This window comes from Pristiophorus japonicus, chromosome 20, assembly GCF_044704955.1.
Source record: "Pristiophorus japonicus isolate sPriJap1 chromosome 20, sPriJap1.hap1, whole genome shotgun sequence".
Taxonomy (NCBI): Eukaryota; Metazoa; Chordata; class Chondrichthyes; family Pristiophoridae; genus Pristiophorus; species Pristiophorus japonicus.
Genome location: NC_091996.1, coordinates 91,926,413 through 91,951,463, shown reverse-complemented (window position 1 = coordinate 91,951,463; position 25,051 = coordinate 91,926,413). Strand labels below are relative to the sequence as shown.

General features: G+C 48.1%; 2 protein-coding genes across 2 annotated transcripts in view; one reads left to right on the top strand and one right to left on the bottom strand.

Moving 5' to 3' along the window:
• Window positions 1–15,064, top strand: part of LOC139232694 (uncharacterized) — a 103,535-nt gene extending 88,471 nt beyond the window's left edge. The window contains exon 2 of the mRNA XM_070863172.1: window positions 8,947–15,064. Within this exon, the coding sequence (XP_070719273.1) occupies window positions 9,826–10,671 (846 nt within the window). The 5' untranslated portion in view covers window positions 8,947–9,825 and the 3' untranslated portion in view covers window positions 10,672–15,064. The remainder of the gene's footprint in view (window positions 1–8,946) is intronic.
• LOC139232693 (polyunsaturated fatty acid lipoxygenase ALOX15B-like) overlaps window positions 1–25,037 on the bottom strand; it is a 50,945-nt gene extending 25,908 nt beyond the window's left edge. Inside the window, exons 1-6 of the mRNA XM_070863170.1 lie at window positions 24,845–25,037; window positions 16,140–16,344; window positions 9,592–9,673; window positions 7,490–7,612; window positions 4,857–4,954; window positions 1,581–1,753 (exon numbers count right to left, since the gene is read on the bottom strand). Of these exons, the coding sequence (XP_070719271.1) occupies window positions 1,581–1,753; window positions 4,857–4,954; window positions 7,490–7,612; window positions 9,592–9,673; window positions 16,140–16,344; window positions 24,845–24,991 (828 nt within the window). The 5' untranslated portion in view covers window positions 24,992–25,037. The remainder of the gene's footprint in view (window positions 1–1,580; window positions 1,754–4,856; window positions 4,955–7,489; window positions 7,613–9,591; window positions 9,674–16,139; window positions 16,345–24,844) is intronic.
• Window positions 25,038–25,051: the final 14 nt, after the last annotated feature.

Below are 25,051 nucleotides of genomic sequence, written 5' to 3'. Positions count from 1 at the left end.
AGGGGGATAGAGTATAAAAACAGAGAAGTCCTGCTACAACTGTACAGGATATTGGTGAGGCCACACCTGGAGTACTGCGTACAGTTTTGGTCTCCGTATTTAAGGAAGGAGACTGTTCAGAGAAGGTTCACTTGTTTGATTCGGAGATGAGGGGGTTTACTTATGAAGATAGGTTGAGTAGGTTGGGCCTATACTCATTGGAGTTCAGAAGAATGAGAGGTGATCTTACCAAAACATATAAGATAATGAGGGGGCTCGACAAGGTGGATGCAGAGAGGATATTTCCACTCATAGGGGAAACTAAAACTAGGGGCTTAGTCTCAGAATAAGGGGCCGCTCATTTAAAACTGAAATGAGGAGGAATTTCTTCTCTCAGAGGGTTGTAAATCTGTGGAATTCTCTGCTCCAGAGAGCTGTGGAGGCTGGGTCATTGAATATATTTAAGGCGGAGATAGTCAGATTTTTGAGCGATAAGGGATTAATGGGTTATGTGCAGCGGGCGGGCAAGTGGAGCTGAGTCCATGATCAGATCAGCCATGATCTTATTCAATGGCGGAGCAGGCTCGAGGGGCCAAATGGCCTACTCCTGCTCCTATTTCTTATGTACGGTGAGGAGATAAAAAGGGAGATTAGAAGGGGCTAAAAATGAACGTGAAAAAGACTAGCAGATGATATAAAAGGAAATAGCTAAAGGAATGAGTTTAAAAAAAGCTAATAACAGATTTAATTTGCTTCAATTGCTGATTTTCTCATTTTAACTTAATTTATAATTATGATATATATTATTTAATTTTGTTTAATTATAATTAATCTTTATTATACTGATTTTACTTTTGTATACTCCTTATTGTATTATTTACAATGTAATTTGAATTCCTTTATTAAGCAAAGGAATAGTTAGAGAGAGATAGGGACCAGTCAGGGATGATGGGGAATCTCTGTGACTTTGGCCATGGCCATAGTGTTCGGTCCCCATCACAAACTCTGTTCCCCAGCCACCGACTTCATCTCTCTCCTTGGCCACTGTCTGAGATTGTCCTCACAACCCCTGGATTTTAAAATTCTCATCCTTGTTTTCAAATCCCTCCATGGTCCTCACCCACTATCTCTGTAACCTCCTCCAGCCCCACAACCCTCCGAGATCTCTGAGCTCCTCCAATTCTGGCCTCTAGTGCTTCCCCGATTTCCATCACTCCACCATTGGTGGGCGTGCCTTCAGCTGCCTGGGCCCCAAGCTCTGGAATTACCTCCCTAAATGTCTCCGCATCTCTACCTTCTCTCCTCCTTTAAGACGCTCCTTAAAACATACCTCTTTGACCAAGCTGTCCTAATATCTCTTTATGTGGCTCAGTATCAAATATTGTTTGATAACGTTCCTGTGAAGCACCTTGGAAAGATTTATTACATTAAAGGTGCTAAATAAATGCAAGTTGTTGTTGTTTAAACCTATTAAATCATCTTGAGTTGTGAAATAACCAGGTGAAGCTTTGCTTTTGGGATTATTGTATTATCTGACTCCTCTAACATTGTTTATCTGCAATGATGAGTGCCGTGTAACAGTGCGGTTGGACCACACCTACCTGGAGTTCGTGCTGGAGCGAGGTGTTTGGCCCAAGAGAGGGGGAGACCATTTCATCCGTAACAGGGAATTTTGATGGGATGGCTGTGCATTGTTTGATTAGTACAGGGTTTGATCCATTCAGGTATTGGTAACCAAAGAACGTGTCTTCCTTCCAGTGTTTCGCCACATACGCTGTAAGGGACAAAGCAGACACATCGTTCACCTCAGTGCACACTGCATTCGATGGCAGTGGGGATCCGTGATGATACAGTCCTTTGGAAACCAAACAGTTTATACCATAAGTGGATTCTCCCATTAATACCACTTTGGATATTCCCCGTTTATCACACAGGCAATCAACAACTGAGTGGGGGCGATTTGTAACGGCCAGTCATTGTTTCCCAGCAAGAGATCAGGTGTGCCCCTCCTGGTCCCACAATGTAGCTCTGGGCCACTGCTGGTGGCAACCCCCGCTCCCTGCCACCCGGGATCAGCTCTCCCTGTCCCCTTCCCCCCTACCCAGGATCAGCTCTCCCTGTCCCCTTCCCCCCCACCCGGGATCAGCTCTCCCTGTCCCCTTCCCGCCCCCCCAGGATCAGCTCTCTCTGCCCCCTCCCCCCCACCACCACCCAGGATCAGCTCTCCCTCCCCACGGATCAGCTCTCCCTGTCCCCTCCCCCCCACCACCACCCAGGATCAGCTCTCCCTACCCACGGATCAGCTCTCCCTGCCCCCTTTCCCACCACCCGGGATCTGCTTTCCCTGCCCCCTCCCCCACCACCCAGGATCACATCTCCCTGCCACCGCCCCCCCCCCCCCACCCAACCGAGATCACACCTCCCTGCCCCCCCAGGATCAGCTCTCCCTGCTCCCTCCCCCCCCAACCCGGGATCACATTTCCCTGCCACGCCCCCCCCACAACCGAGATCACACCTCCCTGCACCCCCCCAGGACCAGACACACATACACAACCAGAGACACACACACACACAACCATACACACACACACACAACCAGACACACACACACAACCAGACACACACACACAACCAGACACACACACACAACCAAAGACTCACAAACACACACACAACGAGACACACGCACACACTCACAGCCAGACACACACTCACAACCAGACACACACACACACATACAACCAGACACACACACACACAACCAGACACACAAACACTCACAACCAGACAGACACACACACACTCACAACTAGACACACACACACACAAAACCAGACACACACACACATAAACAGACACACAACCAGACACACACATAGCCAGACACACACACACAACCAGGGACACACACATAACCACACACATACACACACACAATAAACCAGATACACACATAACCAGACACCCACTCACATATCCAGACACACACATACAACCAGACACATACACACTCACAACCAGACACACACACTCACAACCAGACACACACATAACCAGACACACACACACACAACCAGACACACACACACACACAACCAGACACACACATAACCAGACACACAACCAGACACACGCACACTCACAACCAGACACAGACACACACACACTTACAACCAGACACACACACACACACACAACCAGACACACACACAGACACACACACAGACACAACCAGACACACACACACACAACCAGACACACACGCACACTCACAACCAGACACACACACACTTACAACCAGGCACACACACACAACCAGACACACGCACACTCACAACCAGACACACACACACACTCACAACCAGACACACACACACACTCACAACCAGACACACACACACACTCACAACCAGACACACACACACTCACAACCAGACACACACACACTCACAACCAGACACACACACAACCAGACATACACACACACACACACACACCAGACACACACATAACCAGACACACACATAACCATTCACACACACACACACAACCAGATACACACATAACCAGACAACCGCACACAAAACCAGACACACACACACACTCACAACCAGACACACACACACACAACCAGACACACACATAACCAGACACACACATAACCAGACACACACATAACCAGACACACACACACACAAAACCAGGCACACACACATAACCAGCACACACACACACACACAACCAGATACACACATAACCAGACACCCACACACATAACCAGACACACACAACCAGACACACACATAACCAGACACATACATAACCAGACACACAACCAGACGCACACATAACCAGACATACACACACACACCAGACACACACACACACACACAACCAACAACACACACATAACCAGACACACACATACACACACACACACACACACACAGCTAACATAAAAGGGAACCCAAAAGTATTTTATAAATATACAAATAGTAAAAGGGTCATCAAAGGAAGGGTATGGCTGATTCGGGACCAAACAGATTAGGATTTGGAATAGATTGTCTGATAGGGTGGTGGAGACTGAGTCAAGCGTAGCTTTCAAAAGGAAATTGGATAAATATTTGAAGGGAAAATAATTTTCAGGGCTATGGGTAAGGAGTTGGGGAAGTGGGACTAACTGGGTAGCTCTACTAAAGAACTGGCACAGACATGATGGGCCAAATGGCCTTGTTCTGTGCTGTATCATTCTGTGCTTCTATACATACAGACACACACACACACACACACACACACACACAGAGCCCCATACACACACACACACACACACACACACACACTGAGCCCCATACACACATCCAGACACAACCGGGCACAAACACACACACACTGTGTCAATGTTGTAATGAAGACGGAAGCAGCAGCCAATTTGCCCACAACGGGGTCTCACAAACAGCAGTGAGATAAGTGACCAGATTATCTGTTTGTAGTGATGTGGGTTGAGGGATAGATATTGGCCCCAGGACACATGGGAGAACTCCCCCCGCTCTTCTTCAAAATTGTGCCAAGGGATCTTTCACAATCCCCTGCTAGGGGGAAGCCAGGTCCTGGGTTTTATGTCACTTCCGAAAGACATCCTCAGTACCGTACTGGAATCTTATGTGCCCGAGTTCATAGTTGGCATCAGCACTCATAATCTTCTGACACAGGGACAACAGAGGCACCAAACTACGAGCAGATAAATCAGCACCAAGCAGGGATGGAAGGTGAGATCTTCCTAGTCTGTAACTTGGTACAATAGTGAGCTTTTATCCACTGATTCGTTGTGAAGCCCCATTGTTTATCTAAAAATACAAGTGGGTGTTGTTAGGTATTACCTGGAATACCGCTGAAGTTAATCATTTTATTCAGATCATCCAGGCTATTCCATATCTTCTTTGAGATTTTCAGTGGGTCCAGACCAAGTTCTAACATGCTGAGATAACAAAAACATGTTACAATTAAATGCAACAAAAAGTGGAAACTTTTACTGCTGCAGGTAGAGGTGAGTTCAGGAGCCCCAGTGAGTGAGGAGGCGAATGCGACACCTGGTCTGATATTGAGCCATACAGGCCAGGTCTGTACTGCCACAGCAACAATAGAGCAACAACTTGCATTTACACACCACCTTTAATGTGGTAAACCAACCCAAGGCATTTCACAAGAGCGTTATCAGACGTTTGATACTGAGCCACATAAGGAGATATTGGGATAGCTGACTTAAACGTTAGTCAGAGGTAGGTTTTAAGGAGCGTTTTAAAGGAGAAGAGAGGTGGAGAGGGGTGAGATTTAGGGAGGGAATTCCAGAGCTTAGGCAGCTGAAGGCATGGCCACCAATGGTGGACCAATTAAAATCACAGATGCGCAAGAGGCCAGAATCGCAGGGCTTACTGAGATCTGGAAGGGCGAGGGCCATGGAGGGATTTGAAAACAAGGATGAGAATTTTAAAATTGATGTGGGTCAGCCAATATAGGTCAGCAAGGACAGGGGGTGATGGGTGAATGGGACTCGGTGCGATGTTAGGACACGGGGCAGCGAGCACACCGGATGATGGGTGAGCGGGACTCGGTGCAAGTTAGGACACGGGGGCAGGGGGCAGCGAGCACAGGGGGTGATGGGTGAGCGGGACTCGGTGCGAGTTAGGACACGGGGCAGCGAGCACAGGGGGTGATGGGTGAATGGAACTCGGTGCGAGTTAGGACACGGGGCAGCGAGCACACCGGATGATGGGTGAGCGAGACTCGGTGCGAGTTAGGACACGGGGCAGCGAGCACAGGGGGTGATGAGTGAACAGGACTTGGTGCGAGTTAGGACACGGGGCAGCAGAGCTTTAGATAAGCTCAAGTTTATGGAGAGTGCAAGGTGGGAGGCCAGCCAGGAGAGTGTTGAATAGTTGGGTCTAGAGGTAACAAAGGCACGGATGAGGGTTTCAGCAGCAGAAATTACTGTTTATTCGTTTATGGGATGTGGGACTCGCTGTCAAGGCCGCCATTTATTGCCCATCCCTAATCGCCCCTTGAGAAGGTGGTGGTGAGCCGCCTTCTTGAACCACTGCAATCCGCATGGTGAAGGTGCTCCGACAGTGCTGTTAGGGAGGGAGTTCCAGGATTTTGACCCAGTGACGATGAAGGAACGGTGATATATTTCAAAGTCAGGATAATGTGTGACTTGGAGCGTAAAATTGGAGCTGATGGTGTTCCCATGCACCTGCTGCCCCAGGATGTTTATGGTAGAAATTCGGTGTTGGTAATCCCGTTGAATGTCAAGGAGAGCTGGTTAGACTCTCTCTTGCTGGAGATAGTCATTGCCTGGCACTTGTGTGGTTCAAATGTTACTTGCCACTTATCAGTCCAAGCCTGAATGTTGTCCAGGTCTTGCTGCATGCGGGAATAGGCTGTTTCATCATCTGAAGAGTTGCAATCATCAATGAACATCCCCACTTCTGACCTTAGGATGGAGGGAAGGCCATTGATGAAACAGCTGAAGATGTTTGGGCCTAGGACACTGCACTGAGGAACTCCTGCAGCAATGTCTTGGGGCTGAGATGATTGACCTCCAACAACCACAACCATCTTCCCATTGACTTCAGTTTTACTCGGGCTCCTTGATGCCACACTCGGTCAAATGCTGCCTTGATGTCGAGGGCAGTCACTCTCACCTAAACTCTGGAATTCAGCTCTTTTGTCCATGTTTGGACCAAGGTTGTAATGAGGTCTGGAGCCAAGTGGTCCTGGCAGAACCCAAACTGAGTATCGGTGAGCAGGTAATTGGTGAGTAAGTGCCACTTGATAGCACTGTCAACGACACATTCCATCACTTTGCTGATGATTGAGAGTTGACTGATGGGGCGGTAATTGGCCGGATTGGATTTGTCCTGCTTTTTGTGGACAGGACATACCTGGGCAGTTTTCCATTGTCGGGTAGATGCCAGTGTTGTAGCTGTTCTGGAACAGCTTGGCTAGAGACGCGGCTAGTTCTGGAGCACAAGTCTTCAGCACGTCAGCCGGGATGTTGTCGGGGCCCAGAGCCTTTGCTGTATCCAGTGCGCTCAGCTGTTTCTTGACATCATGTGCAATAAATCGAATTGGCAGAAGACTGGCTTCTGTGATGGTGGGGACCTCAGGAGGAGGCCGATATGGATCATCCACTCGGCACTTCTGGTTGAAGATGGTTGCAAACGGTTCAGCCTTGGCTACTGCACTTGTGTACTGGTCTCCGCCATCATTGAGGATGGAGATATTCATGGAGCCTCCTCCTCCCGTTAGTTGTTTAACGGTCCACCACCATTCACGACTGGATGTAGCAGGACTGCAGAGCGTTGGTTGTGGGATTCTCTGGCTATGACTACAGAGGCTACAGTGGATTTCTACAGCCATGGTGCCTGTGGCTGAACATCACCCGGGCAAAGCATTTATCAGCTGATCCATCTGAGCACAGTTGTGTGAATTTCTGACTTTAAACAATACTTACGCATCATCAACATTGAAGAATATTCCAATTATCCTCTCAACTGTAAAACGTGCATCTTTGGGCAAATCCTTGATAGTTTCTGCATTGATACATCTAGGAATTCCAGGTGCATACGTGCTCCACCTGAAATAGCAAGACAAAGGTATTCAATATAAAAAATCAACTATGCAATCGATATTTTTGGTGTAATACCACTGCTTATTAAGTTGAGTGATGTTATGCTAGAGAATGGAATACCTTTCAGTGTTTGCACTAGGTATCAGCACCAAGCATAGAACTCCCAGGGCAGGACTCTCTACACTACCCTATCAAACACTCCCAGGGCAGGTACAGCACGGGTTAGATACAGAGTAAAGCTCTCTCTACACTGTCCCATCAAACACTCCCAGGGCAGGGACATCACGGGTTAGATAACAACAACAACGTGTATTTATATAGCTTCATTAACGTAGTAAAACATCGCAAGGCGCTTCACAGCAGTGTTATAAGACAAACATTTGAAACCAAGCCACGTATGAAGAAATTATGGCAGGTGACCAAAAGCTCAGTCAAAGAAGTAGATTTTAAGGAGCGTCTTACAGGAGGAATGAGGTAGACAGGTTTAGGGAAGGAATTCCAGAGCTTGGGGCCCAGGCAACAGAAAGCACGATTACAATCAGGGATTCTCAAGAAGGCAAAATTTGAGGAGCGCAGGAGTGTGTTTGTGGGGGTTAAAGGAAATCAGAGATAGGGAGGGAGCGAGGGCCATGGAGGGATTTGTAAACAAGGACGAGATTTTTGAAATTGAGGGGTTGCTTAACCGGGAGCCAATGGAGGTCAGCAAGCACAGGGGATGATGGGTGAGCTGGACTCAGTGCGAGTTAGGACATGGGCAGCCTCATTTACTGCCCCCCTTCACTCCTGGGGCGAAAATGCCCCATTTCCAACAATTTTACAAGCCATTTCGCCAGACGCTAATTTTTCAAAAAGTTAATAGTTAACTTCAAAATGGGGCGCTATCAAATTGTGCCCCCTTTATAACATCTCCGAGGCACATCTGTGCCAATAGAGAACTGAGGTGAAACTTTATAAAGTAATTTCACATCTGACTCTTCCAACCAGGATAGAGGTGAGTGGAGGGGGGTGTTCAGCCTAAGAGCAGTTACTATTATCTATCTGGCAATCATAGATTGACATGGAAGGTGCTACAGCATTTACATTACTCATGACTTCACACCGGGACACCACACGGAATACACCAATCTATTTAATCTCCATATATGAGCGTATACATCAGGCATGTACGGGGCTCCCTTCTCCACTTCAGCCACCCCAGCTCAATGCTGGTGACTTGACACCTGCCGTTTGATAGTCAGCCCTGAAGGGTTAGACCTGGGTCCCTGGCACCGACCAGCACCAAACTCTTTGCAGACAAGACACTTGTCCCTCACTGACAGACTTTTTGTCTTTTTTTGCAGGCAGGAAATCCTGGTGTCCAGCCCAGTGGGACTTGTTGTAGAGGTTTGGCGGCCATTGGGAGCAGGGGTTATCCAAAGGTCATGCATGCGTCTCTTGACCTTTGTGACTTTAGTTCCTGCCTCTTGACCTTAATGACGTCACTTCGAGGTTCAGACTCGCTGGCTGCAGATAACGTGCTGATCCTGAAGGGGGAGGGACTGCAGATCTCAACAAGCTGCTCCCCAGAATCCCCATGATCAGCCTGTCCTTAGTTTGAGCCCAGGGCAAGTTTACGAGACGAGTTCATGAAAAGAGCACAAATTTACTGCACTAGCTGGGTCAACACCTGCTTCAAACCACCTGTACCAAAAACATTTGTAACCATGAGATTCAGGAGATCTTTATCCTGTCTGGGCCAGGTTTGAACCCATGGTTCGAGAAGTGAGAGGACAGTGCTTGAGCACTCTGAGACGTTCAGACCCCAGAGAGACACACACCAGCCTGTGTGGCTGTTTGCCACAAACTATAAGAAGATCCCAAGTTTGATGCCTGCTCTACATTGAGTTGCTGTTTCAAAGTTACATTAGCAGAAAAATGCCGTGATTCTCACTCGGTGTAATAAGGTTGCCTCATTCTAAACACTTATATATCACTGCAATACTCACTGATATGCTGCTTGCCTTTCGCCCATTTCATTGATCCAGTGTTGTTCAAGGATGTCTGAGTTATATTCATGTCTCTTCCGTGCTGGATAAGGACAATAAAAAAATCACCAGCACACAATTGTGATAAAAATTACTTTCTTTTCAATTGCAAATCAAAGAAAGATGGGTTTTCTCTTGCATTGGGACTTTGCCCCTGGATAAGGCAGCTGGCCCAGCGCAAGCACCAGTTAGGAAATGGTGGCCACTTTGCCTATCTGCCCTCGGAGCCAGCCAAGTACCTTGTCACTGGCGAGGACGACGAGTGGAAAACGGGGCCACAGACGCCCAACACCAGCGCCCGGCGCCCAATCTGCGGAGCAACACCAGCTCCCAAAATCTGCAGACCAACACCAGCGCCCAATCTACGGACCAACACCGGCTCCCAATCCATGGAGCAACACCGGCGCCCAATCTACGGACCAACACCGGCGCTCAATCCATGGACCAACACCAGCGCCCAATCCATGGACCAACACCAGCGGCCAATCTACGGAGCAACACCAGCGCCTAATCTATGGAGCAACACCGGCGCCCAATCTATGGAGTAACGCCAGCGCCCAATCTACGGACCAACGCCAGCGCCCAATTCATGGACCAACACCAGCGCCCAATCTATGGACCAACACCAGCGCCCAATCTACGGGCCAAGACCAGCGCCCAATCTATGGACTTACACCAGCGCCCAATCCATGGACTAACACCAGCGGCCAATCTATGGACCAACACCAGCGCCCAATCCATGGACCAACACCGGCGCCCAATCCATGGACCAACACCGGCGCCCAATCCATGGACCAACACCAGCGCCCAATCTACGGACCAACACCAGCGCCCAATCTACGGACCAACACCAGCGCCCAATCCACGGACCAACACCAGCGCCCAATCCATGGACCAACACCAGCGCCCAATCTATGGACCAACACCAGCGCCCAATCTACGGGCCAAGACCAGCGCCCAATCTATGGACCAACACCAGCGCCCAATCTACGGACTAACACATCCCAGAATGAATTTAAAACAATGAAACTTTTGTCATAATTAGCTGATATGTGAACCAAACACATTTTCTGCTGTATGTTTGTGAATTTGTTTGAATTCCATACACCCTTGAATGGAATTATTTATTTTTTGGCTTTTCATATTCACCCTTAAGGGACAAGAGCTCTGCTTTCCAAAGGAAACAGCAATGGACGACTAAAGAGGTAAGGGACACATAAAACTAAAAGATAAAGCATACAAGAATGCAAAAATTGGATCTTATTTCATTTCCACTTTACATACCAACGCTGAAATTAATATGTGGAGTTAAGGCTTTACTGAATTCACTTCATCAGCAATTAGGAATTTGTTATTGAAAACATAAAAGCAATTTCATTTCTTCAGCAAGTTATTAAGAAGTTCAACAAATCGATTGTTGACTTTGTTCGTCATGTTTATATTTAATATATTCCTACGTGATTGTACAATTATAGGGTTCAATTTTCCCCAGTGATTTGCGCCGTTTTTTTTGAGCAGGCTGCTTTTTTTGGCCTAAGTTAAAAAAGCAGTTTCCCCGATCAATTTGCACCAGCATAACTTAGTTAATATTTTTTTAGGTAAGTTTTTTTTTCAGCCAAAGGGGGCATAACCTGCCACCCACGTCAATTCTGGCCATTTAGAAACATAGAAATTTACAGCGCAGAAGGGGGCCATTTCGGCCCATTGTGTCCGCGCCGGCCGGCAAAGAGCCGCACAGCTCTTGGTCAGCAGCCCTAAAGGTTACATATAAACCTGTGAACAATGATGGAAAGGCAAAGGGCACCCAGCCCAACCAGTCCGCCTCACACAACTGCGACACCCCTTATACTGAAAACATCTACACGCCACCCCAACCGGAGCCATGTGATCTCCTGGAAGAGGCAAAAACCAGATAAAAACCCAGGCCAATTTAGGGAGAAAGAAATCTGGGAAAATTCCTCGCCGACCCATCCAGGCGATCGAAACTAGTCCAGAAGATCACCCTGGCCGTATTCGATTCCCTGCAGTACTTACCATTATATTTGCACCGTCCAACAAAAGGTCATCCAGTCTAATCCCAATTACCAGCTCTAGGTCCGTAACCCTGCCGCTTATGGCATTTTAAGTGCCCATCCAACCATCGCTTAAAAGTGGTGAGGGTTTCTGCATCCACCATTCTTCCAGGCAGCGAGGTCCAGATCTCCACAACCCTCTGCGTAAAGAAGCCCCCCCCCCCACCTCCTCAAATCCCCTCTAAACCTTCCACCAACCACCTTAAAACTATGCCCCCCTCGTAACAGACCCCTCCACCAATGGAAATAGACCCTTACTATCCACTATGTCCAGGCCCCTCAGTATTTTGTACACCTCGATGAGGTCTCCTCTCAACCTCCTCTGGTCCAATGAGAACAAACCCAGCCTATCCAATCTGTCCTCATAACTAAAATTCTCCATTCCAGGCAGCATTCTAGTAAATCTCCTCTGCACCCTCTCTAGTTCAATCACGTCCTTCTTACAATACGGTGACCAGAACTGCATGCAGTACTCCAGCTGTGGCCTAACCAAAGTATTATACAATTTAAGCATAACCTCCCTGTTCTTATATTCTATGCCTCGGCCAATAAAGGCAAGCATTCCGTATGCCTGCTTAACCACCTTATCCACTCGGCCTGCTACTTTCAGGGATCTGTGGACAAGCACTTCAAGGTCCCTTTGTTCATCTACACTACCAAGTGGCCTACCGCTTAATGTGTACACCCTTTCCATATTAGCCCTCCCAAAGTGCATCACCTCAGACTTCTTTGAATTAAATTCCATTTGCCACTGCTCTGCCCACCTGACCAGTAGATTGATATCCTCCTGCAGCCCATGACTTTCCTCTTCATTATCAACCACACAGCCAATTTTAGTGTCATCTGCAAACTTCTTAATCATGCTCCCTATATTCAAATCTAAATCATTGATATATATAACCACAAAAAGCAAGGGACCCAATACTGAGCCCTGCGGAACCCCACTGGAAACATCCATCAATCATTACCCTTTGCTTCCTACCTCCGAGCCAATTTTGGATCCAATTTGACATTTTGCCCTGGATCCCATGGGCTTTAACCTTCATGACCAGTCTATCATGTGAGACCTTATCAAAAGCTTTGCTAAAGTCCATATATACTACATCATACGCACTACCCTCATCGACCCTCTTGGTTACCTCCTCAAAAAATTGAATCAGGTTAGTCAAACACGATCTTCCCTTAACAAATCCGTGCTGACTGTCCTTTATTAATCCTTGCCTATACAATTGCAGATTTATCCTGTCTTTCAGGATTTTTTCCAATAATCTTCCCACCACTGAGGTTAGGCTGACAGGCCTGTAATTACTGGGCCTATTCCCTTTTCCCTTCTTAAACAAGGGCACTATATTAGCAGTCCTCCAATCCTCCGGCACCATGCCCATATCGAAAGAGGACTGGAAAATGATTATCCGGGCCTGGAGACTTACCTACTTTCAAAGCTGCTAAACCCCTTAATACTTCCTCTCTCACTATATTTATTTCGTCCAGAATATCACACTCCTCCTCTATAGCAGTATCTGCATTACCTTCCTTTGTGAAAACAGATGCAAAGTATTTGTCAAGAATCCTACCAACATCTTCCGCCTCCACACAAAGATTACCCTCATGGTCTCTAATAGGCCCTACCCTTTCTTTAGTTACCCTCTTACTCTTAATATATTTATAGAACATCCTAGGGTTTTCCTTAATTTTACTGGTCAAGAATTTCTCATGCTCTCTCTTAGCATTCCTAATATCCTTTTTAATTTTACCTCTTAACTTTCTATATTCCTCTAAAGATTCTAAAGTATTTAGCCATCGATATATGACATAAGCGTCCTTTTTTTTCTTAATCCTCCCCTGTAAGTCCCTGGACATCCAGGGGGCTCCAGAATTATTTTTCCCAGCCATTTTCTTCAAGGGCACATGTTTAGCCTGAGCTATCCGGATCTCCACCTTGAATGCCTCCCACTGTTCCGACAATGATTTACCCACAAGTAGCTGTTTCCAGTCCACTATGGCCAAATCATTCCTTAACTTAGTAAAATTAGCTTTTCCCTAATTCGGAACTTTTATTCCAGGCCTATTTTTGTCCTTATCCATAACCAACTTGAATCTGACTGAATTATGGTCACTGCACCCAAGTGCTCCCCCACTAATACCCCTTCAACCTGCCCAGCTTCATTCCCCAAAACTAAATCCAAGATCACCCTCTCTTGTGTTGGGCGTTCTACACACTGACTAAAAAAATTTTAATGAATGCATCTCAAGAATTTCACACCCTCTATACCCTCCACACTAAATTTGTCCCAATCAATATTTGGATAGTTGAAATCCCCTACTATTACTGCTCTATGGTTTTTAGACCACAGAAATATGCCTACATATTTGCTCCTCTATCACCCTCCCACTGTTTGGGGGTCTATAATACACGCCCAGCAATGTGGTCGCCCTTTTTTTATTTTTCAATTCGACCCATATGGCCTCATTTGATGATCCCTCTAGCATATCATTCCTCCTCACCGCTGTAATAGTTTCTTTAATCAGTACCGCAACCCCCCCACCACCCCCCACACACTTTTTACCCCCCTCTCTATCTTGTTTAAAAATCCTGTAGCCAGGAATATTGATCTGCCAAACCTGCCCCTCTTTCAGCCATGTTTCTGTTAATGGCTATAATATCACACTCCTAAGTGTCTACCTGTGCTCCTAGCTCATCCGCCTTATTCACTATATTCATGGCATTAACGTATATAGCATTCAGCACAGGAACACCTCCGTGTTTACTACATACTAAGCCCTGTTTCCTCTGTCTTACAGATTCGCTTTCTAGATTCTTGCTATCTAACTTCTGCTTTACTTCCTTCCCTTTTGAATTCGTTCTCAGGTTCCCATCCCCCTGCCAAGCTAGTTTAAACTCTCCTCAACAGCACACTCCATGAGGATATTGGTCCCGGCGCTGTTAAGGTGCAACCCGTCCGGTTTGTACAGGTCCTATCTCCCCCAGAAGCAGTCCCAATGCCTCAAGAATTTAAAGCCCTCCCTCCTACACCAATTTTCCAGCCACGAGTTCATCCTTTCTATCCTTCTATTCTTATACTCATTAGCACGTGGCAATGGTAACCCGGAGATTACTACCTTTGAGGTCCTTTAATTTTCTTCCTAGCTCCCTAAATTCTTCGTGTTGGACCTCATCCCTCATTTTACCTATGTCGTTGGTCTCGATATGGAAGTTTGGTCAGCTGAGAGTTACTCTAGTTCTTCTTAGGCCAGTGTATGTGGTCTCTGCAGAAAAATTTTCTGGAGAGTTAAGGAAATCAACACAGGTAAGGAAATCGGCGCAGGTAAGTGCAGCAGATACCCGGACAGCAGCAGCAGGAGAGGTAAGAGAGGGGGGAGGTGGGGGGGAAGCCTTTCGGGTATAGTTACGTGCGGAGATTGGGAGGGAGGCCATTCGGCCTGGGATAGGGGCGGGGCAGTGGGACCGGCAAGGCACTTGGGGCTAGGGGCGGGGGAGTGGACTGGGAGGCCCTTCGGCCAGGGATAGTGGTGGGGATCGGCACCGGCATCGGGAGGGAGGGGGGGACTTTAATAATTGGAGGTAAGTTGCTGTAATGTATTTTAATGTGTTTTTAAGTTGCTGCAATGTGTTTTAATGTGTTTTTAAGTTGCTGCAATATATTTTAATGTGTTACGAGCTGGCTGTACGTTCCACTTTCCAGCCTCAGCCCGCATTGTGTCCCTGGTTACCGTGGCAACCCGATCTTTTTGGCGCAGATCAAGGCTCTACCCCCAAAACTAAAGGACAGGTTAGGCGGCGCCAAAATGAAGAAATCAAACAGGGAAACTTGGAACATTTTTTTTTTGGCGTACTTGGGCCCCCAAAAAAGGGCATAACTCTTCAGGTATGCCAAAAACAAGCTTTATGGAAAATTGAGTCCCTAGAATTTTACAGCTAAAAAAAGCCGTTCAGCCCATCAAGCCTGTGCCAGCTCTCTGAACGTGCTAGTCACTGAATCCCATTTCCCTGCCCTTTCCCCATGTCCCAATATTTATCCACTTCCCTTTTAAAAGCTGTGTTGAATTCTGATTCCACCACTGTTTCTGGTAGGGAATTCCATGTCCCAACAAACCTCTGAGATAATAAAGGCTGGTGATTTCTGTTTAATTGAGAATAAATATCTTGCTGCTTTAGTCTGAACAAATTCTGGTCCACATGTCATATCAACCTGCTGGGACAGAGTGCACAGTGTGGTACGAGGCCACATTTAAACCCACCATTGATTGATATTATGGCAACTAGGGATGTGGTTAAATCTGGAGTCACAGAGCTCTTCACGGGCAGATGTCAATAATGGTACAGCTTCCAGTTAGTAAGAGAAAAAAATTGGCTATGAAACCCAAAATTGTAGCACCTTCCCTAAATGTCTCTCTATATAAATTGCTTCAATGTACCTGTTCCTTCCATGACCTTGAGGGAGTCATCATCAATGAGCCAAGTATAGCACGGGAAATTGAAGACTTGGTTGTTTGATGCTTCCACAGTGACATGTTGAGGATACCAGTTGGCTTCAGGCAACAGCAAGCGTTTATCTTTGTACAATTTCACCAGCAAGATCTCCCCAAGATCATTTTCGCTTTTAATCTTAATCGACTTGGACTGTGAAGAAAACAAGTGACAATGAGCTACGGCTTTTGGATTTGGTTTTACACACGGGGCGATTCCAAACTCCTCTCCCTCACCACAGACAGAGACCCTCAGTCTTCTCTCTCTCACCTCAGAGACCCTCATTCTCCTCTCCCTCACCACAGGGACCCTCATTCTCCTCTCCCATACCACAGGGACCCTCAGTTTCCTCTCTCTCACCACAGGGACCCTCAGTCTCCTCACCACAGGGACCCTCAGTTTCCTCTCTCTCACCACAGGGACCCTCAGTCTCCTCACCACAGGGACCCTCAGTCTCCTCTCCCTCACCACAAAGGCCCTCAGTCTCCTCACCCTCACCACAGGCAGAGACCCTCAGTCTCCTCTCCCTCACCACAGGGACCCTCAGTCTCCTCACCCTCATTACAGGCAGAGACCCTCAGTCTCCTCACCCTCGCCACAGGAACCCTCAGTCTCCTCACCCTTGTCACAGTGACCCTCAGTCCCCTCTCCCTCACCACAGGTACCCGCCTCACCCTCACCACAGAGACCCTCAGTCTCCCTCACCACAGAGATACTCAGTCTCCTCTCCCTCACCATAGGGACCCTCAGTCTCCTCTCCCTCACCACAGGGACCCTCAGTCTCCTCTCCCTCACCATAGGGACCCTTCAGTCTCCTCTCCCTCACCGCAGGGACCCTCAGTCTCCTCACCCTCACCACAGGGACCCTCAGTCTCCTCACCCTAACCACTGGGACCCTGAATCTCCTCTCCCTCACCACAGGCAGAGACCCTCAGTCCCCTCTCCCTCACCACAGGGACCCTCAGTCTCCTCTCCCTCACCACAGGGACCCTCAGTCCCCTCTCCCTCACCACAGGGACCCTTGGTCTCCTCACCCTCACCAGAGGGACCCTCAGTCTATTCACCTTCACCACAGGGACCCTCAGTCTCCTCTGCCTCACCACAGGGACCCTCCATCACTATGCCTCACCACAGGGACCCTCAGTCTCCTCACCCTCACCATAGACAGGGACCCTAAGTCCCCTCTCCCTCACCACAGGGACCCTCAGTCACCTCACCCTCACCAGAGGGACCCTCAGTCTATTCACCCTCACCAGAGGTATGCTCAGTCTCCTTACCCGCACCACTGGGACCCTCAGTTCCCTCTCCCTCACCACAGAGACCCTCAGTCTCCTCACCCTCACAACAGGCAGAGACCCTCAGTCTCCTTACCCTCACCACAGGGACCCTCAGTCTCCTCACCCTCGTCAATTAGTGGTGCATGCAATAAAGGTGCAGCAGTTATCATGGGTGACTTTAATATGCATATAGATTGGGCTAACCAAACTGGAATAAATACGGTGGAGGAAGATTTCCTGGAGTGCATAATGGATGGTTTTCTGGACCAATATGTCAAGGAACCAACTAGGGGGGAGGCCATCTTAGACTGGGTGTTGTGTAATGAGAGAGGATTAATTAGCAATCTAGTTGTGCGAGGCCTCTTGGGGAAGAGTGACCATAACATAGTGAAATTCTACATTAGGATGGAGAATGAAACAGTTAATTCAGAGACCATGGTCAAGAACTTAAAGAAGGGTAACTTTGAAGGTATGAGGCGTGAATTGGCTAGGATAGATTGGCGAATGATACTTAAGGGGTTGACAGTGGATGGGCAATGGCAGACATTTAGAGACCGCATGGATGAACTACAACAATTGTACATCCCTGTCTGGCGTAAAAATAAAAAAGGGAAGGTGGCTCAACCGTGGCTATCAAGGGAAATCAGGGATAGTATTAAAGCCAAGGAAGTGGCACACAAATTGGCCAGAAATAGCAGTGAACCCGGGGACTGGGAGAAATTTAGAACTCAGCAGAGGAGGACAAAGGGTTTGATTAGGGCAGGGAAAATAGAGTACGAGAGGAAGCTTGCAGGGAACATGACGACGGACTGCAAAAGCTTCTATAGATATGTAAAGAGAAAAAGATTAGTAAAGACAAACGTAGGTCCCCTGCAGTCAGAATCAGGGGAAGTCACAACGGGGAACAAAGAAATGGCAGACCAATTGAACAAGTACTTTGGTTTGGCATTCACTAAGGAGGACACAAACAACCTTCCGGATATAAAAGGGGTCAGATGGTCTAATAAAAAGGAGAAACTGAGGGGAATCCTTATTAGTCGGGAAATTGTGTTGGGGAAATTGATGGGATTAAATCCCCAGGGCCTGATGGACTGCATCCCAGAGTACTTAAGGAGGTGGCCGTGGAAATAGCGGATGCATTGACAGTCATTTTCCAACATTCCATAGGCTCTGGATCAGTTCCTATGGAGTGGAGGGTAGCCAATGTAACCCCAATTTTTAAAAAAGGAGAGAGAAAACAGGGAATTATAGACCGGTCAGCCTGACATCGGTAGTGGGTAAAATGATGGAATCAATTATTAAGGATGTCATAGCAGCGCATTTGGAAAGGGGTGACATGATAGGTCCAAGTCAGCATGGATTTGTGAAAGGGAAATCATGCTTGACAAATCTTCTGGAATTTTTTGAGGATGTTTCCAGTAGAGTGGACAAGGGAGAACCAGTTATGTGATATATTTGGACTTTCAGAAAGCCTTCAACAAGGTCCCACACAAGAGATTAATGTGCAAAGTTAAAGCACATGGGATTGGGGGTAGTGTGTTGACGTGGATTGAGAACTGGTTGGCAGACAAGAAGCAAAGAGTAGGAATAAATGGGTACTTTTCAGAATGGCAGGCAGTGACTAGTGGGGTACCGCAAGGTTCTATGCTGGGGCCCCAGCTGTTTACACTGTACATTAATGATTTAGACGAGGGGATTAAATGTAGTATCTCCAAATTTGCGGATGACACTAAATCGGTGGCAGTGTGAGCTGCAAGGAGGATGCTATGAGGCCGCAGAGTGACTTGGATAGGTTAGGTGAGTGGGCAAATGCATGGCAGATGAAGTATAATGTGGATAAATGTGAGGTTATCCACTTTGGTGGTAAAAACAGAGAGACAGACTATTATCTGAATGGTGACAGATTAGGAAAAGGGGAGGTGCACCGAGACCTGGGTGTCATGGTACATCAGTCATTGAAGGTTGGCATGCAGGTACAGCAGGCGGTTAAGAAAGCAAATGGCATGTTGGCCTTCATAGCGAGGGGATTTGAGTACAGGGGCAGGGAGGTGTTACTACAGTTGTACAGGGCCTTGGTGAGGCCACACCTGGAGTATTGTGTACAGTTTTGGTCTCCTAACTTGAGGAAGGACACTCTTGCTATTGAGGGAGTGCAGCGAAGACTTACCAGACTGATTCCTGGGATGGACGGACTGACATATCAAGAAAGACTGGATCAACTGGGCTTGTATTCACTGGAATTCAGAAGAATGAGAGGGGATCTCATAGAAATGTTTAAAATTCTGACAGGTTTAGACAGGTTAGATGCAGGAAGAATGTTCCCAAGGTTGGGGAAGTCCAGAAACAGGGGTCACAGTCTAAGGATAAGGGGTAAGCCATTTAGGGCTGAGATGAGGAGAAACTACTTCACCCAGAGAGTGGTGAACCTGTGCAATTCTCCACCACAGGAAGTTGTTGAGGCCAATTCACTAAATATATTCAAAAAGGAGTTAGAAGTAGTCCTTACTACTAGGGGGATCAAGGGGTATAGCGAGAAAGCAGGAATGAGGTGCTGAAGTTGCATGTTCAGCCATGAACTCACTGAATGGCGGTGCAGGCTCGAAGGGCTGAATGGCCTACTCCTGCACTTATTTTCTATGTCACAGTGACCCTCAGTCCCCTCTCCCTCACCACAGGGACCCTCAATCTCCTCTCCCTCACCACAGGGACCCTCAGTCCCCTCTCCCTCACCACAGGGACCCTCAGTCGCCTCTCCCTCACCACTGTGACCCTCAGTCTCCTCACCCTCACCACAGGGACCCTCAGTCCCCTCTCCCTCACCTCAGGGACACTCAGTCTCCTCACTCTCACGACAGGGACCCTCAGTCTCCTCTCCCTCACCACAGGGACCCTCAATCCCCTCTCCCTTACCACAGGGACCCTCCGTCTCCTCACCCTCACCACAGGCCGAGACCCTCAGTCTCCACACCCTCACCACAGGGACCCTCAATCTCCTCCCCCTCACCACAAGGACCCTCAGTTCCCTCTCCGTCAACACAGTGACCCTCGGTCTCCTCACGCTCACCACAGGCAGAGACCCTCATTCTCCTCACCCTCACCACAGGGGCCCTCAATCTCCTCCCCCTCACCACAGGGACCCTCAGTCCCCTCTCCGTCACCACAGGGACCCTCAGTCCCCTCTCCCTCACCACAGAGACCCTCAGTCCCCTCTCCCTCACCACAGAGACCCCCAGTCCCCTCACCTCAGGGACACTCAGTCTCCTCTGCCTCACCACAGGGACCCTCAGTCTCCTCTGCCTCACCACAGGGACCCTCAGTCTCCTCACTCTCACGACAGGGACCCTCAGTCTCCTCTCCCTCACCACAGGGACCCTCAATCCCCTCTCCCTTACCACAGGGACCCTCCGTCTCCTCACCCTCACCACAGGCCGAGACCCTCAGTCTCCACACCCTCACCACAGGGACCCTCAATCTCCTCCCCCTCACCACAGGGACCCTCAGTTCCCTCTCCGTCACCACAGTGACCCTCGGTCTCCTCACGCTCACCACAGGCAGAGACCCTCAGTCTCCTCACCCTCACCACAGGGGCCCTCAATCTCCTCCCCCTCACCACAGGGACCCTCAGTCCCCTCTCCGTCACCACAGAGACCCTCAGTCTCCTCACCCTCACCACAGGAACCCTCAGTCTCCTCTCCCTCACCACAGGGACCCTCATTCGCCTCTCTTTGAGCCAGCCTATCAGGATGGTGATAATTAAGTGCACCTTCGGGCTGGAGTGAACACTTCGCACCGGGCTGTGCAGCTCCGCAGCTCGAGTTCCGCTACCCACACGTGTAAATAACTTTTCCTGCATCGACACGGGGAAGCTTAAACAGTGATTATTCTCACATTGCAGTAGACTTGGATCCTTCGCAAAACTTTTCACTTGTTGGATTGTTGAACCAGCTGCTGATTATCATAAATAATAATCAATATAATAAACAGTAAGCTCCTTATTTAAATCATTGAATTGCATAATGTAAGCAATATCGATGAATAAACTTAGAAATCCATTGGAGTTTCAGACCCAACAATAACTCCTTGCGTTCCCCTTTATTAAAAAGTCGCAGCTCTGCTCTCCGGTTAAGGAAAGTATACTTACGCTCCCAGGCACAAAATGGGTTAAGCTCCAGACCCGAAACTAATTGGACCTGTCCAGCGACCCCACCAAGGACACATAAATCTTATCAACCGTCCCGGCTTTGAAGAATTCCCCAGTGGTGAGCGTGACCTCGTAGATTACAGACATTCTGGTCCTGAGCTGCAGACAGCGCCTGTGGATGGGTGTATGCAGGCTTAATACTGAAACAGGGGGCGGGGAGGTGGGAACATGCAACCATATTTGGTATATCTCAATAGGACGTCTGCAGTGTCAACACCAAGCTAGTCTTGCCAAACAGAGAGCTGTGGGCGTTGTGTTTGTGGATTAAGTTTTGTTAAGATTGTTAGGATAGTGTTTTAAACTAGGTGGGGGAAATTATAATGTCCTGTATTAAATTTATAGCTTAACTAGCTAAACTAATTAATATAACTATAAATAATAATTGAATAAACACTTTAACATTAAATAAATGAAATAAGGCTGGACTAAGATATGGCAGGGCAGGGTGTGTGTCAGGGGTGCAGTATGTGGGAGTTTGTGGACAGCGAGACTGTCCCCAGTAAACACGTCTCCATCTCGAGCCTCCCAGCTCAGCGTCATTGAGCTGCAGTGAGAGTTAGAGACACTCTGACACATGAGGGAGGGGGAGGAATTTCTGAGAGTTTTATCCAGAATACAGTCACACCCCAGAGGAAAGCACAGGTTGAGGAAGGGAGGGTGTGACTGTTAGGGAGCTGGTTAGCGGGGATTTAGAGGAGGTTGAGAAGGAGGTCCCACAGGCACTGGTCCTGTGCAACAGGTACGATGTACTCCCTCCCTGTGAGGATAAGGAGAAAGACTGCAGAGAGGGCAGTCACAATGCAGACCAAGACACCGTGGCTCATAAGCCTGGGGCGGGGAGAGCAGAATAGAAATGTGGCAGTGATAGGGGACTCTATAATTAGGGGGATAGATCGCATTCTCTGCAGCCAAGAACGAGAATCCCAAAGGGTGTGTTGTCTACCCGGTGCCAGGGTAAAGGATATCTCATGGCAGCTGGAGAGGAACTTGGAAAGGGAGGGGGGAAATCCATTTGTCATGGACCATGTTGGAACAAACAGCATAGGAAGGAACAGGGAGGAGGTCCTGCTGAAAGAGTATCAGGAGTTTGGCTCTAAATGTAAAAACAGTGCCTCGAAGGTGTAATCTCTGGATTATTTCCTGAGCCATGTGCAAATTGGCATAGAAGCAAACTGATCAGGAGAATTAACACGTGGCTAAAGGGTTGGTGTAGGAAGGATGGGTTCCTTTTCATGGGACACTGACACCTGTTCTGGGACAGGAAGGAGTTGTACCGATGGGACGGGCTCCACCTGAACACGGGATGGGACCCGTGTCCTAGCGGAAAGGGTATAGGGAGATGGCAAAGGCTTTAAATTAGTATGATGGGGGAGGTATCTACACAAAACGCAACCAGCCTAAATATAAACAAAACAGGAAAAGAGTGCATAGGGAAAAAATAAAGTAAAGGAGGACATTGATGGCCAGGGAATAAATAGAGTTATAGAACAGGGGTCTAAAAAGATGGTTAAACATAAACCTGTTAAACTGTCTGTACAACAATGCACAAAGTGTCAGTAATAATACAGGGGAGCTGGAGGCAATCATGCATTGGGATTACTGAGACATGGCTACAAAAAGTTCAGGACTGGGAACTAAACATTGCAGGCTGTAATATATTCAGAAAAGATAGCAAGGGAAAAGGGGGAGGTGGAGAAGCTGTACTTATTAGGGATAACATAATGGCAGTAATAATAATAATAACTTTTATTTTTATAGCGCCTTTATCATAGTAAAACGTCCCTAGGCGCCTCACAACAATTTTACAACACGTTAGATATTGATCATTGAGGGAGAGAAAAAGCGGGAGAAGGAAGTGTAAAAGGAGTCTAAACGCTCGGCAGCCAAAATGCTCACGCAGATAGACAGGCGACAAAAACTTTTAAAAAATTGAAATTACATTGTAAATAATACAATAAGGAGTATACAATAGTAAAATCAGTATAATAAAGATTAATTATCTTTAACCTTCAGTCCCCTCTCCCTCACCACAGGGACCCTCAGTCGCCTCTCCCTCACCACTGTGACCCTCAGTCTCCTCACCCTCACCACAGGGACCCTCAGTCTCCTCATCAGTCCCCTCTGCCTCACCACAGGGACCCTCAGTCTCCTCACCTTCACCACAGGGGCCCTCAGTCTCCTCACCCTCACCACAGGGACCCTCAGTCTCCTCACCCTCACCACAGGGACCATCAGTCTCCTCATCAGTCCCCTCTGCCTCACCACAGGGACCCTCAGTCTCCTCTCCCTCACCACAGGGACCCTCAGTCTCATCACTCTCACCACAGGGACACTCAGTCTCCTCTCCCTCACCACAGGGACTCTCAGTATCCTCACCCTCACCACAGGGACCCTCAGTCTCCTCTCCCTCACCACAGGGACCCTCAGTCTCATCACTCTCACCACAGGGACCCTGAGTCTCCTCTCCCTCACCACAGGGACTCTCAGTCTCCTCACCCTCACCACAGGCCGAGACCCTCAGTCTCCTCATCCTCACCACAGGGATCCTCAGTCCCCTCACCCTCACCACAGGCCGAGACCCTAAGTCTCCTCTCCCTCACTACAGGGACGCTCAGTCTCCTCTCCCTCACCACAGGGACCCTCAATCTCCTCTCCTTCATCACAGGGACCCTCAGTCCCCTCTCCCTCACCACAGGGACCCTCAGTCTCCTCACCCTCACCACAGGAACCCTCAGTCTCCTCTCCCTCACCACAGGGACCCTCATTCGCCTCTCTTTGAGCCAGCCTATCAGGATGGTGATAATTAAGTGCACCTTCGGGCTGGAGTGAACACTTCGCACCGGGCCCGAGTTCCGCTACCCACACGCGTAAATAACTTTTCCTGCATCTACACGGGGAAGCTTAAACAGTGATTATTCCCACATTGCAGTAGACTTGGATCCTTTGCAAAACTTTTCACTTGTTGGATTGTTGAACCAGCTGCTGATTATCATAAATAATAATCAATATAATAAACAGTAAGCTCCTTATTTAAATCATTGAATTGCATAATGTAAACAATATCAATAAATAAACTTAGAAATCTATTGGAGTTTCAGACCCAACAATAACTCCTTGCGTTCCCCTTTATTAAAAAGTCACAGCTCTGCTCTCCGGTTAAGGAAAGTATACTTACGCTCCCAGGCATAAAATTCAAAAAGCTCCAGACCCGTATCTTCTCGGACCTGTCCAGCGACCCCACCAAGGACACATAAATCTTATCAACCGTCCCGGCTTGGATTAATTCCCCAGTGGTGAGCGTGACCTCGTAGATTACAGACATTCTGGTCCTGAGCTGCAGACAGCGCCTGTGGATGGGTGTATGCAGGTTTAATACTGAAAC